At 40.3% G+C, this 15,991-nt stretch overlaps 1 protein-coding gene across 2 annotated transcripts; it reads left to right on the top strand.

Annotated features, from left to right (window-relative positions):
- Positions 1–153: 153 nt before the first annotated feature.
- Positions 154–15,713, top strand: mms19 (MMS19 homolog, cytosolic iron-sulfur assembly component). 2 transcript variants are annotated; one of them, XM_041973884.1, is made up of 31 exons: positions 154–275; positions 779–827; positions 1,084–1,184; positions 1,365–1,450; positions 1,572–1,646; positions 2,048–2,117; positions 2,428–2,556; positions 2,660–2,721; positions 4,726–4,812; positions 4,918–4,992; positions 5,298–5,375; positions 5,631–5,769; positions 5,879–6,033; positions 6,163–6,235; positions 7,696–7,821; positions 7,900–7,981; positions 8,071–8,168; positions 8,256–8,399; positions 8,493–8,648; positions 8,813–8,912; positions 9,234–9,336; positions 10,170–10,244; positions 10,339–10,465; positions 10,551–10,657; positions 10,780–10,836; positions 10,913–11,099; positions 12,750–12,832; positions 12,975–13,139; positions 13,266–13,325; positions 14,302–14,402; positions 14,566–15,713. In XM_041973884.1, the coding sequence occupies exons 1-31, from the start codon at positions 188–190 to the stop codon at positions 14,594–14,596; spliced, it is 3,069 nt and encodes a 1,022-aa protein (XP_041829818.1). In that variant the 5' UTR covers positions 154–187; the 3' UTR covers positions 14,597–15,713. The 2 variants fall into 2 exon arrangements, with proteins under 2 accessions (XP_041829818.1, XP_041829817.1); XM_041973883.1 differs by having other exon boundaries at positions 6,163–6,241.
- Positions 15,714–15,991: the final 278 nt, after the last annotated feature.

The raw sequence follows: 15,991 nt of genomic DNA, 5'->3' as shown, positions 1-15,991 counted from the left end.
CAAACAAAAAAACTACCATAATAAGAAATTCTTTACATTCCCTAGAAAATACGCACAACACGGGAACTTTTTTTTTTCAAATTTCTGTCAATAATTATATCAAATACAACTTAATGTAAAAGTTGTAATGACAGTTTTCACGTAACTTTTCACGCATGCGCAATCCCAGTGGCGTGTGAGAAGCACGATGGCTGCGGACAGTACCCTGCTGCTGTCTTTGGTGGAGGAATTTGTCTCCGGACTACATGACAGCAAAGCAAAAGATGCAGCAAAAGGTAAACAAGCCTTCACCATATCTTGCTCGACATTTCTAATGAACACTGCACCTGAAACAAAAGCCGCTGAGGCTGCTGAGCTAAGCTTTAAGGATGCGCAACAAGACATGATGGTTAACTAGCTAACTTAGCGCCACAACATCCTGTGTGTGGTGTTACGACCTCAAACAACAAAACACATGCATGATGGGATCGTCTACTGATTTTGTCACCATAATAATATCCTGTGAATACACACATAGTTATATTTTTTAGTGTCATTCAACTATAATTGAATACAACCCTTGTTTGCCGTGAATTTACGCTTGCAGCCTGCTAGCTGCAGTGTTTGTGTCCGCATGAGAGCATCCTGTCAATGAACCCTGTTACATTACCTTTGAACCTGTCGTTACAGCTAGTTTATCTTTGGTTAAGTGCTGATGGTATGTTGTTTATCTATTTATATGTTTGTAGTTATTTTCGTGCTGCAGTTAATGTGTTTTTCTTTTTTCTCTTTTGTTCAGGCGTCAAAGATGGACAGTTTACAATACTACAGCTAGTCGAAGCACTTGGGTAACCATTTGGCATTATTTCTAACGTCAAAAAAAACCATGAAAAAGTGACTATTGCAAAATGTTTTTTTTTTTGTTTGTTTGTTTGTTTTTTGCTGTTTTCAATGCTTTTTTGGTGTTAATTCATATAAGACATTGAAATGATTGAAATGCAGAAATGCATAATAAAATCTGTACCATGCTTTTGTGCTATTATATGTTTACATTGGTAGTCATTTATGTATTTACGTACTTATTTACTTCTTTTCTTTTTGTAGGCTCAGTCTGACCAGCTCTCAGCCTCAAACCCGAGCCCGAGGAGTCCAGCTTCTCTCTGAAGTTTTACAGGAGATCTATGGAGATCTCACAGAAAGAGAAGGTGCATTTTCTCTTAGTTTTGTTTCAGTGGTATAAGCACTACCCAAATGGTAGAAAACTTCATAAAGACTGTCAAATTAAAAAAGGATAGAAGTAAGTGAAACTTGATGGCCGGTTGTAAGTCAACGTTGATACATGCAACTTGTTCACATCATCGTATTTCTCTTGTCTCATTCCACAGTGGAGGTCCTCATTGCTTTCTATGAAAACCGCCTCAAGGACCACTATATCATCACGCCGCCTGTTTTACGGGGACTCCAAGCTCTAGTGAGTCTGTCTGGTAGCGATTTTCAGTTACATTTATATCTTCAACATCCAGCATTTACAAATCCAAATAGATTCTGAGCATTTAATCTGAATTTGTGCCCCTCCTCTCCTTTTTTTCCAGACAAAATCTCGGGCATTGCCTCCTGGCTCCGCAGTGTCAATGCTGAGGTCCTTGTTTCAAGATGTCCATGTACAGGTGAGGATCACATGCTGCCATAGAGCGGATATTAAGCAGCCTTTATGTAAAACATATCTTTTGCTTTGTCACAGTTTCACAGATCAATGTAATGACAGTTGTTCAACAGAAATAAACAGTAAATGGATCGGCTGCCTGTTTGCCACAGCCCTTTTCTATTTGTTAAAATACTCAACATGAAAGATTCACCGACTAATATAAAGCTGCAAGCTGCCCGTTTAGTCCTAGTAACCCACTCTCATCTGGTGTTTGAGCACACTTGTTAGTGTCATGATGATGCTCTTGTTTGCTCTGAAGCACTTTTACTTTTATTAGCCATATTGTTCTTATGTAAAACTGAATCATCAGAAATAGCTTTGTGCAAAGAGTTCAAGCTGTATGATCTGTTTATATGCCCCCAGTCGCTGATGCTTGCAGAGAGAGCTTGCGTCTACAACATGCTTATCAACCTCATGGAAACCAGAGAGGCTGGTAAGAGATGATGGGCGGGTTTGGGTCTGATTCACAGGAACTTGGCTGGTGGTATGAGGCAGCTCTGCTGAAGGGAACGAGAAAGTCATCGCTGTAGTTATGTGAACTCATTAATGTAGGACTAAATCTTTTATCATGTTTTATGTTGACAAGGTAAAGCACTTGTGAGTATAGTAGTCATCCATGTGCTCCATCCAGAAACATCCCTCAGATTTTCAGGAAAATGTGTTGGGTCAGGAAAATTCTGGTCTACTCTGATCTTCGGTTCGACTTAATTACAATAACAAATTGCTGTTTTGCTTTTCCACAGAGCTGAAAGGTTTGGGAGCTGACTTTGTGTTTGGGTTTGTCCAATCAATGGATGGAGAGAGGGATCCTCGCAACCTCCTTTTAGCCTTCCAGATTGCCAAAAACATCATTCTCCGAGGTTATGATCTAGGTGAGAACACGTGCAGCGTCGTCCCCAGTGTTGTCTCTGTGTCTCTGTCCTTCTCTTTGCCCGTTATATAACCATCCTGTTGTTTTCCTGTCTGCTGTTGCAGGTAAATTCACAGAGGAGCTGTTTGAAGTGACATCGTGCTATTTCCCCATTGACTTCACCCCAGTAAGTCCCTGTTTACTCATCTGGTTAGAACTTGTAGCCGATGAAAGCAGGAGAGCGTAACAGACATGAATGTGATCTAAGATTTCCTGTGGCTTTAAACTGATGCATGCACTGGACATTATTAATTTAGATTCCCACAGAACTTCACAGAAACCCAGAAAGAGAGACACGAACCATCATCTTCACTCTGCAAAGCTTTGTTTAGTTCATTTATATTGAGCCATTTTACAACAAGACAATTTGAGGCATGTTACAAGTCAGATTAAATGTAGTTCAGTCAATCTTACTCCAGTAACCAGCAACAGTCAGCACATTTATGAAACTGCATTCATCCAAATATATCAAACAAGGCATGCACTAATATTTTAGTTTACTGGTATATTTGTTTTATTGAGACACTGATAAATCAGTAAAATATTAAAATGTCTCATATTCCAACTCTATAGACATAGAACTCTATCAAATATCCAACAGTTGTAATGTTTGCTTAAAAAACTATAACCAAACAACAAAATAGAGATTATGGTGTAGAAGATTGTTATTACCAGATAAAGCCTTATTGAATGAGTCTCAGAGTTCTGTCATGTTGCTGTCTGCTGATACTGTCTCTCACATCATTTATAGTACAGCAATATGAGTCATTACATTATCAGCTGTCTGTTTTCTCACACACTGGTCTTGTTATTTTTATCCGGTTATAAAAATGAAACGTCTTGATAACAATCAAATCTAAATTAAGGTCATATGATTAGAAAGTATTATTGTTCACGTCATATATAAGTAGAACATGACCAGAAACAAAAGCATCCCCAATATAATCATCTAATTCATCTAATGATGGCTGATTACAATAAAGACAGAACATTTTTGGTCACTTGCTTTATTTATTTGATGCTATCAGCTAGACTAACTGCAGGATTGTGGGTATTGTTTGTAATTTGACAGAATCTGTCAAATTCAGCATTTAAAATGAAGCAGATTCTATGCATCTTTACAGCAGTACGATTTAATAATGGTCATCTGACACTGGCAGCCCTGCAAAATGCAGGAAGAAAGTACTGAAAAAAGACAGCTTTGTTCTGAAAGGCGAACTTTGCTCTTCATCTGCACAAAGCCACGAGGTCCTGCTACTGTTGCAGGGTTATTCAGTAACAAAGCAGAAAGCTTCGATAGATACGAACGTGCAGCATAGGTGTAATGCAGCCCTGTAGCAACCAGGATACATTCATGGTATATTATGATATTGTGATGTTTCTTTTGCATTTTGCACAGCTGTGTTTTTGTTGTGGTTATTTAAAAGTATTTTTAATTTATTTTGTTTTAGGAGCATTTAAATTTAATATAAAAGTACTATAATTTCAGCCAGCTGTTTTAATGCACATGTGCTGCTGATCCTTAATAAAAGTATATATAACACTGAAGGCTGTAAATTAGAACTGTCTCTTTTGTTTCTTGACAAAAAATATATAAATATCGAGATATATATCGTATATCGTGATTCAGGTAAAAAAATATTGAGATATAAGATTTGCTTCATATCGCCTAGCCCTAATTCATGAGCTTATTTTGTGCACCGCCACCAAGGGAGAGCTAATCAAGATGGGCATTGTTGGTTTGGCTTTGTTCTAGATACGACATAACGAGGTACAGGGGAGGTAAAATGAGGTTGAAGACAAGTCGTTTCTTGATGAGACGTCAGAGCTGCTGCTTCAGGACTTTTCTTAACCATCTGGATTATCTCTGTGTTCCACACTGCATAGCATTAATGAAACATTATATTTATGTTTGTATGAATAAATTTAAGGCCTGTCTTGTGACTGATATTAACATTGATGAGATCTGTACTGCCACCAGACTCTGCTGGTCATTTACTAGAAGCAAGTTGGAGAAAGTGCAGTGAGCTTCTGTGGGGACCTTACTGCTTATTTTCTTATCACATATGGAAATATATGGGAGGTTCTGTGTATTTTAATCTCTATTTCATCCTTCTTTTCCCTCATCCAGCCTCCTAATGACCCTCACGGCATCACCAAAGAAGAGCTAATTCAGGTGCTGAGGGCCGTCCTCACCGGCACTTCAAAGTTTGCTGAGGTTGGATAATTACATTTTACATCAATGTTACAGATTTTGCAGCAGTATGGTAACTTACTGGCTGTAACTCAAGCTTCTTTTTCCATCTTTAACCCTCTCCTCCAGTTTCTGTTACCTCTCATTATTGAGAAGCTGGACTCGGAGGTCCAGAGTGCGAAGCTGGACTCGCTGCATACTCTGGTGAGAAACTCATCTCGAAAATTTTAAATAATTCATAAAGAAGACTGGTTCGGTGAGTTGGACCTCTTTGGAAAAGCTAGAACTGTTCATGCACAGAAGAATATAGTGATTAAACAAACTATGTTCAGTCAGAGGCTTCTTCAGCTTCAGTGCAACAAAGAATTGTCCAACAGGTTTATTTATTTTATACTTCAGTAATATAGTTTCTCTTTTGTGATTAAATATCTTTCACTTAGATTAAATATGTTCGCTGCATCAGCTCAGGGACAAACGTTGCTCAGCTTGTTATATTCTGTGTATTTCAGACTGGTTGTGTGTCACAATATGAGTACAAAGACTTGGCTGAATTCCTTGAGGGACTGTGGGCGTCGCTGCGCAGAGAGGTGGGTTTGAAAGGCCTTTATGTGCAACCAGAAATACTCTAAATAGTGTGTGGATTTTCAAAAATACAAAGAGAGGCAAGTCATCTTAAAGATTTTTAAGGCATCTCAGTTACAGATTGTATAGTTGAATCGTATGTAAAATTGTAACGAATGAATTCTTGAACTGCATTAAATGAATCTTCCCCTCCAGAGAGAGAAACAGCTTGTGTTACCACCTGACTGAAATTGAACGTTGCTATTTTTGCTTCACTGCAGGTGTTTCAAACATCCAGCGAGAAGATCGAGTCTGCAGCCCTCGCTGCTCTAACCGCACTCACTTCCTGTCTGTCTCGCTCAGTTCTCAGCTCTGACTCTGACGACTCTCTCAGCATCTTCCTGGATCTCATTCTCAAAGGTGGACTGCAGCTTCGTGGCACATGCAGTGAATGCATATTATCATTTAGCCACTGTGCAGTATGTCAGTTTTTTTCTTTTATTAAATTAAAACTGTGATGCTGTTCCAGACTGCAAACATCACCTGTGTGAGCCCGACTTAAAGCTGGTGTGGCCCAGCGCCAAGCTGCTCCAGGCCTCCTGCAGCGGCTCCAACAGGGCGAGCCACATCATAACAGCTGCCGTCATGCCTTCGCTCATTGAGCAGTACAACAGCAGAACACAGGTTGGACCTACAGATGTTTATTCAGCTTAACCAGAGCTGAATAAACATCTGGGGAAAGTTGAGATTTCCTGGTTTTATCATTTATTACTAAAATTAGGTTTTGTTTTTTTGTTTTTATGTCATGGGCAGTGTTCCCACAGACGGACGCTGCTGGAGGTGGTGCAGCGATTCATTCAGTCAGTAAAAACCTGCCGTTCCTCAGGTAACGGTGAGTGCTGCTTTCACTGTTGTTCTGCGTCCTGTTCGTCATCGTCTGACTGCAGCTACATGTTCTAGTTGTTTTTTTTCTGTAGCTTTTCTTTAAGTTACTTTTATATGCCTGGACAATAACTGTTACAAAATAGTGCTCATGACTTTGAAGTCAACTACTATACAAGGATAATAAAGTAGGATAGAAATAGGTGTTGTACATAGTACACATTGGAAAATTAATATATTCTGATATAGGTGTGTGGTGATTCCATTTCTTCCAGCATTCCTCTTCTTTCTCCTTGTGAAGTCGCAGTGGAAAAGTTAATGTCTCCAGTGAAGGAGGATTTGTGTTTTTTGTTTGCATACCTGAATATTTCCAACAAATATTCATCTCTTATTGAGGCTTTCAGTTTTCTAAATTTTCTGGAGATAAAATCTAATCTGTGTCCAAGGTTTCTGAAATTAGTTGTTTGACTGTTTTCCAGAAAGTTTTCAAATTAGAGCAGTACCAGAAATAGCCTGCAGAGACCACCCCACATGCCCTCCAGCAAGAGAACTGCTTCATCTTGGTTTCTGGTTTGGAGTAATATAAACAAAAAATCCAATCAAATCCTTGCCAATTATCAATTATTTGTTTTTACAGGGGTGTAGCCATGCTTCCTCTAAAACATGGGTGTTAAACTCCGGTCTTCGAGGGCCGCTGCTACCCTTTTTGTTGTTTCCCTGCTCCAACACACCTGACTGAAATTATTGGGTCATTGTGAAGAAGTTGACCAGAAACTGATCCATTTGATTTGAATCAGGTGTGTTGGAGCAGGGAAACAACAAAAACCTGCAGGATAGCGGCCATCGAGGACCGGAGTTTGACACGCCTGCTCTAAAATGACTGTATTAGCTTCTTTTTCCCTGCATTGAATTCTTGACTGTCAACCTTTTGAAAGATGTTTGCTAATGAGGCACAGAAGCATCCATAAATACTCGTATCATCACTGGGTTTTCAACTGGGTCAGGAGTTCTCTTTAAAAGAAAAGCTACAGATCTGTAAATAATGATACAATCGTCTTTGTCTAACTCGTAACCCCAACACAAATCAAGTTATTAAGTCTCTATTATTTTATTGTCCTGCAGAAAGAAGTGATTCCTTACTTAACCTGTTGGTGTCTTGCAGTGCTGAGAGTAAACATTAGTGGATCTCACCATCTCCATCTATCTTTTCACGCATCTTAACAGTGAAACACCATTTTTGTAACTGTTATCGACGCAACCTAGGACTGAGTTCTCTGCACTAATACTGAGTTCTTTTCCTCTGTATTTATTCCATATTCATGTAATGATGTAATTATCTTCACAATATCCAGGCATTTTTAAATCTGTCTTGTTTTGTGTGTGATGTTTTTTTAATGAGCTAAAACATCCTGGTGTCCTTCCACAGCAGAGAAAGGTGAACTTGTTTTCCTCCTTTCACTTCAGATGAAAGCGTGTTTTCAGCATACAGAGCGTCTCTGTGCAGCATGGTGTTCTCCGCTCTCTCTGAGACTAACGCCAGTCTGCAGATCACTGCCACCTCTGTGCTCACCTCACTGGCACAACAAACCGGTGAGAGGTCACAAGCTCGTTCATTTACAGCTGATTTCGTGTTTAAAGCATCCTAAATGTCCTCTACCTGCCCTTCAGGTCTGCTGCTGGACTCTGATATCGAGCTGGCTGTGGATCACCTGATCAGGCTGCTGCTGACTGAGGAGGATGAGAGCGTCAGGTCAGCTCATGGTGGACAGACTTTCATCTGGTTATTTCTTCTCCTGCAGAATTAAATATCATGTGTTTTTGTCCTGTTTCTGTCTCCAGTCTTGCTGTGGTGGAGTGTGCGGGGGCTTTAGCCGAGCTGCACCCAGCAGCCTTCATTACTAAGCTGATCCCAAGATTAAAGCAGGAGATGTTTTTTGGTGAGCATGTGCAAACACTGCTTTGCTAATAAGTTATCTTTCAGTGAATTTTATGTATTTAATTTATCTTTTAATATCGGTTTTTAGACCAAATGGAAGCTTCTGAGCAACACTCCCATCATGCAGTTCGCCAGCAGTGTATGTCCGCTCTGGCTGCAGTGTCCATCCAGCCCAGTGTCGTCCAGGCAAGCACACCTGTCCTCCTGGAGGTCCTCAGTTCAGCACACACAGGTTGCAGTCCCATTAATTAATTCAATTTCCCCAAAAATAGAGCTGAAATGCATATTCAGACGAATGATACAGAAACAAATCTTTTATTTTTAGGCTGCGTTAGTTTTTCAGTGGATGAGGTGGTGCTGGCGTGCCGCTCCCTTCAGAGAATAGCAGAGCAGGTTCAGGACGGCGAGGAGACGGGACGATGTTTCCATGACGTCATCATCCCACGCCTGCTGTCTCTGGCCCTGCAGGGAGCACTGCAGGGTGAGCACTTCCAATGCTGACAATCTCATCTTAATCTCACATTTCAGCCTCAACAAGCGTCTCAGTTTCACAGTTCCAACTCATATTAACATCAAGGCTGATATTTATGTTGCAGCACATTAATTTTCAAACATTTTGTTATACTTCCTGTCTGTGTTTCGCAGGTGACCGGTCATCTGATCATCGTAGTCCTCTGGTAGAGGAGGTGGTCCTGTCTGCGATGGTTCCTGTCATCAGTACTTCCTGCTCCAGGCTGCAGCCCTCGTCAGTACAAACCTTCTGTCATCTGTTGCACTTTTTTCTCTCTGTAAGCGCTGACATATTAATCCGCCTCCACTGTGAAGCTCATCTGAACCGTCTGCACTCATCAAAATGCAAAAACAACCTGGGAGACTGCAGCAGCAGCTTTAACCTCCCATTTTTCTTAACTTTCTTCTAATATTTATAACTTGTACTTGCTGTATTTGGTTTTTTTTCTGCTTTTTTCTCATAACTCTTTCTGATATGATTGGGTGGCGTATGTGATAGTTTGTGGTTTCATGATGTGGAAGTGTAGTTTCATCTCGAGCTGTTTCATGTCCTCAGGCTGGCAGGCCAGACAGCGTCGAGGGCGGTCTCTCTCTTCCTGAATGGTGACGTCTCCTTTTTGCCAGACAACTCCTTCCCTTCACACATCCAGCTTCTTGGGGTGTGTTTTATGTGAACATTTTGGTTGTAAAAAAAACTTCAACATTTGATGCATTTATAATTGAAGGAACAACTTAAAAATAACATATTTTTTAAAAGGAGTTAAATATTTTTTTACTAGAATCCATCATGAAATCTTGCTGTCATTGACTTGCAAAGCAATGTTGATTTAAAAGATGCACCTGAAGCATCATTTTCAACCTTAAAACTTTGCCTGGTCGCTGGTGCTCCCGAGCACCGTCACTTGAACTGTCAACAATTTCTCTGGAAAGTTAGTGTGTAACTCTGTGGAGTAAATTGTGATTTATAGGTGAAGTTTTTCAGGCGTTTATATCCCATCCAGGAAGTTTTTGATTCAGCTGTAAAAAGTGTTTATTCAGATATTCTATACAGTAAATCCACAATGAGTAATCCATGATAACACTATTATTTATCACATTTTTGTAATAAAAAAGAAATCGCTATCTCAGAGAAGCCACTTTCAGCCAATTACACAGCTTAAATTGAAATTAATGTCCAATTAGGAGCAATCAAAGATCAACAAGTGTTTAAAATTGTGTCTGAAAAGAACAAAATTAATGGTCCTTTATGGTGCTATATCTCTTGATACATTCATTTTTACATAATCCTAGACTCATAATTTGACAATTGAGGTTTCCAAAATGAAAAAAAATACCTGTATGTTGACTGTGTTTAAAAGGATTTTCCGTTTCCCTCACAAACATGGAGGGAAGGTTGGTTTTTGTTTCTGTGCGAGGGCTTCACAGGGAAGCAGGCTGGCTAATGCAGATTCAGATTACATTGATTTGAACAGTATTTTCTGATATTTTCCAGAAACAGGAGGATTCGTGGAGCCAGTCTCAGCTGGTTTGTCTGCTCATGGGTTGTGTGTGTTCGTTACCTCGCTCTGTGAGTCTCAGCTCCAACACTTCCTAAAGATCTTTGAGAAGTCATTGTTTGACGTTTCTGAATCTGTATTCTGATGCTGTTTCCTGTCATTTAGGTGGAGATTCCCCACATAGACCAGTTATTGTCTCAGCTGGAGGACATGAGCTGCACCAGCAGCCACCTGCTATCCTACACATCTGCTGCAAAGTGCTTCGCTGGCCTGGTCAACAAGAGGCCTCAGGGTGAGTTTGTGTGTTTAATCTCTTGTCAGAAGTCACTCACATGCAGCAGGTGAGTAAAGCTGTGCTGTTCTTGTTTCTTCTTCAGGTGATTCTCTGAACGGTTTAATTCAGAGGACAGTGACGAGAGTGTGTAGTGAGCTGGACTGTCCTTCCTCTCCAGTCCGAACTCAGGCCTTCACACTTCTGATCTGGGTGAGAGTCTGTTGGTTTTGAATCATTCAGGTCTGCACAGATGATTTTCTTAGTTCTCAGATAATTACAGATAATAGATTAAAATCTCTAAATACCATTAACTGCAAACATCATGTCTCCAGGTTGCCAAGGCCCTGCTCCTGCGATACCACCCTCTGTTCACAGCACTGACTGACAAGGTAGAAACACAGAGCAGATCTTCATTCTCAGCCAAAACAACTCTTTTAATATGTTGTCCTACTCTGTACCGTACAGATCTTCTCCCTGCTGGATGACACTGATCTGGGTCCAATGGCAGCAGACAGCTTCTTGCTGCTGATGAGCGACTCTGCTGACGTCCTGAACCGCAGCTGCAACGCTGATGTTCGCATCATGTACCGGCAGCGCTTCTTCAGCGAGAATTCAGCCAAGCTCGTCCAGGGCTTCAACGCTGCGCCGCAAGGTAGGAGGCCACGACGCCGGTCTCTTCTTCGAGTGGAAGAGGCTCTGCTTTTTTATAATACAGTCATGGAAAAGGAAAGTAAACCCTCTTACAGGTTAAATATTTTACATATCACAGTATAATAAATAAATCTGGTCCTCATCAGGTCTCATGAATAATAAAATGACATGTTACAGTGTCATTATTTACTAAATGATAAAAATAAATGAAACGGTGTGTGAAAAACAAGTACAACACCCGTACTGCTACATATCAGACTGTATGGGTCTCAGGTATTATGTTAAATGTTAAAGTTCATGACAGTACAATTAGAAAAAGACCTAAGATAAGTAGACCTTGTATGGAAAGATTGCAGGAGAAAAAGATCATGGCAGCACAGACCAAAACAGACACAGCACATCACTAGAAACTCCTCATACAAACTGTCAAGCACGGGGGTGGATGGGTGATGATTTGGGCTTCTTTTGCAACATATTAAAGAGGGCCAAAATTTTTCCACAACATCATCAAAGCCTGATATCAGATCAGGTTCACACCTGTGTGTGAAGCGGCTGGGATGAGGATCAGCACTTCCAAATCCGAGATCATGGTCCTCAGCCGGAAAACGGTGGAGTGTCCTCACTGGGTTGGGAATAAGATCTTCCACAAGTCAAGGAGCTCATGTATCTCGGGGTCTTGTTCACAAGTTTTGGAAGAATGGAGCAAGAGATTGACAGGCGTATTGGTTTGGCATCCACCGTGACGTGGATGTCAAAGTTCTGAATTTACCAGTCAATCTGCATAGCTACCCTTAACACGCTTTGGTCATTGGGTAGTGACCAAAAAGATTGTGGATGCAAGTAGAATGAGTTTCCTCCTCAGGGTGGCTTGATTCTACCTTAGAGATAGGGTGAGAAGATCAGTCATTCAGGAGGGGCTCAGATAGAACTGCTGCTCCTCTACATCAAGAGTGTTGGCAGAACTCCGCTCAGCAGTCCGCATGAATACCGAGGCCGTTTTACTGAATGAAGTAAGTATAAGAATACATACAGACATGTTTTCACTGGTCAAACAAAATCCCCAACACTGGGTTAATTGGGCACTCCCATTTTATAATCACCACAGTGGTGCTGGGTGACTAGCACTTCCGGTGACATTACAATATATATATTTACAACGGTTTAACCCATACAATACAATTGAGAGCACATCACAACATATGTTAAAGAGGAACCAGATGACTTGGCTCAGGCATCTGGTTTCGATGCCTCCTGGACACCTCCTTGGGCACATCCCACTGGGAGGAGGCCCCTGGGATGACCCTGGACACGCAGGAGGGACTATGTCTCTTGGCTGGCTTGGGATTCTCCTTGATGAGCTGGAAGAAGCATTCTAGGTTAAGGAAGTCTGGGCTTCTCTGCTTAAGCTGCTGCTCCTATGACCTGACTTTGGATGAGCAGTAGAAAAAAAATGGATTATATTTTACTGTACTAATACAACTACTGTAATATACAAGGTTGTATTTACAGCCTCGTTTATTATTAGATTTTAAGACCTGATGATGACCAGATTTATTTTCCTTTCTGTCCTCATACATAAAACCTGACAATTAAAATAGTATTTTGTTACACATTACATGTGTATTGTCTTTGATATTTGTTTGTTCTCCAGAGAAGAAGCCCAACTACCTGAAAGCTCTGTCTAACATAGTCAACAAGCTGCCAAAGCAGGTTCAAGTAACTGAATTACCAGCGGTAAGTTGGATTTGACGGCTTTAATCTCCACAAAAGTGACCATATGACCATCTAGTGGCTGTAAAACTTCTTTTGTTTGTTTTCTTTTTGTTTGTTTGTTTTTTTTTTTTTGTTTGTTTTGTTTTTTTTGTCCTCTTTCCAGTTACTTTCTCTGCTGCTGGAGGCTTTGACGTGTCCTGATCAGGGCGTCCAACTGTCCACTCTGTCCTGTCTAGAGCCCGTCCTCATCAACCCGCCACAAGTTCTCATACAGCAGCTGGAGGCTTTAGTTAAGAGGTTGCTGGCCCTCATATGCAGTCCAGTCATGGTCAGTGAGTACCTGTAACTTCCTGATGTAAAACTGCCCTCTGCTGTTTGGTGATGTTACAAGACACCACTGGTGTCGGGTTAAGCATAAAAAAGTCTCAGTATTCCTTCTTGTTTTGTTTCACAGAATGTACGAATCGCCTCAATACGATGCATTCATGCCCTCTCCCACTTCCCTGCACATGAGGTACGACTCGGTGTGTTTAAATTTGTTTTTGAAGCTGCAGAGTTGTTAAACTTTTGTTTGTTATTTAGTGAAAAGCAGCTGACGTCCTTCTGGGTCTCACCAATATCTTAAACATTTTATAAAAAATTTTAGGTTTTTTTGTTCATAAGTAAACTCTACATCATCTTAGACTGCGATATTGTTTCGTCTTTACTGAAGTTGCTTTATTGAATGGATGGGCCAGTTGTCCTTGAGTTGCAGGTAAATAAAAGGTCATGCAACTTAAGGGTTGTGTGCAGACACAGACAGACCAGACGTGAGACGTAGATTAGTAAAAATGGCTTTTAATGTGCATGTGTGCATTCTGTTGCATCAGCAATATTTAGAAGACCATTGGTTGTATATAGAAACTTCATGTTGTTTGCATGGCTGCTGGACGGCTGGGATGTTCCTACCCTGTCTCACTCAGGTTTATTTCAGCTTCTGCTTAAATGTTCCAGTAGCCAAACGTTCCCAGAGAACCTGATCATGTGTCGGGGCAGGGCTGGACAGCTGTGTTTGGTTCCAAATGAGAAATACACATTTCCATGACAAGAATATCCAAAAAAGATACGGATTACTCACTGCAAATAAATCTTTAAGTCATAAAAGATTGTTCATACCTTCTGTATGATTTGTAGTAACAAAATGCTTGTTGAAACAAAACCTGGCAAAAACATGGATGTAATGTAATTATTGTGTTTGAATGTCCTGCATAACAAAAGACATGAAGATGGCACAAATGCTTTTGCTTATACATGGCAGCGCTCAAATGAGTGTAAGAGTAAGAAAGTTACTGTTAGTGAATGAGGTTCGGTGTGATTATGAATCAGTTTCAGACTTTAACGTCTGAAAGATTTTAACAATAAAAGCATAAATCTGACACATCTGGTTGGTGTTTGGACCGAACCGGTAGCTGATCTGTGCCTCATTCAGTGTTTGTTGCTGTGTGACTCAGGTTTTGCCATTTCGAGCGCGGGTGCTGCGAACGTTGGCTCAGCCTCTGGATGACAAGAAGAGGCTGGTGAGGAGAGCAGCGGTTCAGGCCAGAGGAGAGTGGTGAGGATCAGTTCTTTTTTCTGCCATTTGTTCACATCAGACATGTAACATGAAGGTTTTACTTGAATGTGGACAATCAGCTGTGAACTAAATGAAAAGCCCTTACTGAAAAGACTTTAGTTGTTACATATAGATTCAGTGTATTGTTTTTTTTATCCTGCAGGTTCCTCTTGGGAAGTCCTGGAGGCAGGTGATCTTACACCTCATATGCAAGCACATGCAGAGGAAACTCCAGGATCAAGTATTAAAGCTGTGCAGCTCACTCTGCAGCTCTCCAACCACCATCCTCTTCCATATCTACTTCCTCGTTATGCACACATGCTTTTGTTTCAACTGATGGTATCTTTATAACCGCACAAAGAATGGTAAAAACCTGAGTCTAAGGAGTGCAGTCCAAGTTGGAATAATGACATGAGGTTGTCCAGTTCGTCAGCACTGATGAGAAGTTTTATCTACAATCTTAAAAACCTGAAATCCTCACAGTTCGTTTCAGTTACAGATCATTTCAGATGCTCTCGCTTAATCAAATGATTTATCAGTTAGAGGCTTTTCCTGCTGTGACCCATTAACAGACCAGCTTCCTGTTCATCTACAACATACCTGTTTCATATCAGAATAGTTACATGATCTTTACAAAGAACATTTAGGTAGCTTAGACAGCAGTTCAGTATTTAAAATATTTATCAGCTGATCTTTCAATTTACTTGAAGAAAAACAGTTTACCAGATAAAACATTGAAACATCCACTTTGACTATCAGCTCCAGTGGGAAGAAAAAAGGCAACGCCGTTATTAGTGTGGAAAAATGGAAATTTATCTATTTCAGAGTGTTAGAAAATCAACGAGATCCACTGGAATGGATGTGTAGATGCAGATGACAGCAGCCATGAACCCAGCAGACACAGAAGCTTTTTTTTATGAATGTTAAACTGCAGTAAACCCAGCAGCAGCTGATACGGGTGCTGAATGGGAACATTTTAAAGTGCCAACTCTCCTCTGGTTGCCCCCATACTTTTCATGCAGATTCACAGACAGTCAAATTTACTCAAATCAGCATTTCTTTAATGTGCTTTCAGTCTAAATCACGTAACAGTAATTTAAACATTTGCTTTGTATTCTGTCCAGATTTAAACCAACAGGTGTGACTGTGCTTCATAGTTCATGTTGGTCATCGCAGCCAAGTTGGTCAGTTTTGGACGTCGTCGCCTTACGCCAAGGAAATAAAACAATGTTTAATATAACTTAATGTTCTTTTAAAGTAAGACTGTTTTTTTATGATTTAACCTGGAAATAAAGACATTTAAAAACCAGAATTATCAAAAACTTGTTTTATTAAAAAAAAAAAAAGTGGAGCGCAGCTCCCACTGGTCATAGATTACATAATAGCTGTGTCATGTTTCTATGGCAACTACAAATCCCACTTATCCATCATGATGTTACTGATATGTGAAAACTTTGAAGGGAATTAAAAGTTTGGAAGATTTTTTTTTCACAGTATCTCTTAAACCAATTTCAAGACTTAACATCTAAAAAAAAGGCACACAGTATTTTTTTTTTCTTTTTCTCCGAGTCTAACAAAGGGCAAGGAAA

The sequence above is a fragment of the Melanotaenia boesemani genome, chromosome 21 (genome assembly GCF_017639745.1).
Source record: "Melanotaenia boesemani isolate fMelBoe1 chromosome 21, fMelBoe1.pri, whole genome shotgun sequence".
Lineage (NCBI taxonomy): Eukaryota > Metazoa > Chordata > Actinopteri > Atheriniformes > Melanotaeniidae > Melanotaenia > Melanotaenia boesemani.
This window is presented reverse-complemented; position numbering and strand designations above follow the sequence as displayed.

Bases quoted from the DNA above. Each gene is read 5' to 3' on its own strand.
- mms19 (XM_041973883.1), top strand. From the start codon at position 188: ATGGCTGCGGACAGTACCCTGCTGCTGTCTTTGGTGGAGGAATTTGTC. The intron at 1,185-1,364 runs GTGCATTTTCTC...CTCATTCCACAG, and splicing joins AGATCTCACAGAAAGAGAAG to TGGAGGTCCTCATTGCTTTC. The intron at 2,118-2,427 runs GTAAGAGATGAT...GCTTTTCCACAG, and splicing joins CATGGAAACCAGAGAGGCTG to AGCTGAAAGGTTTGGGAGCT.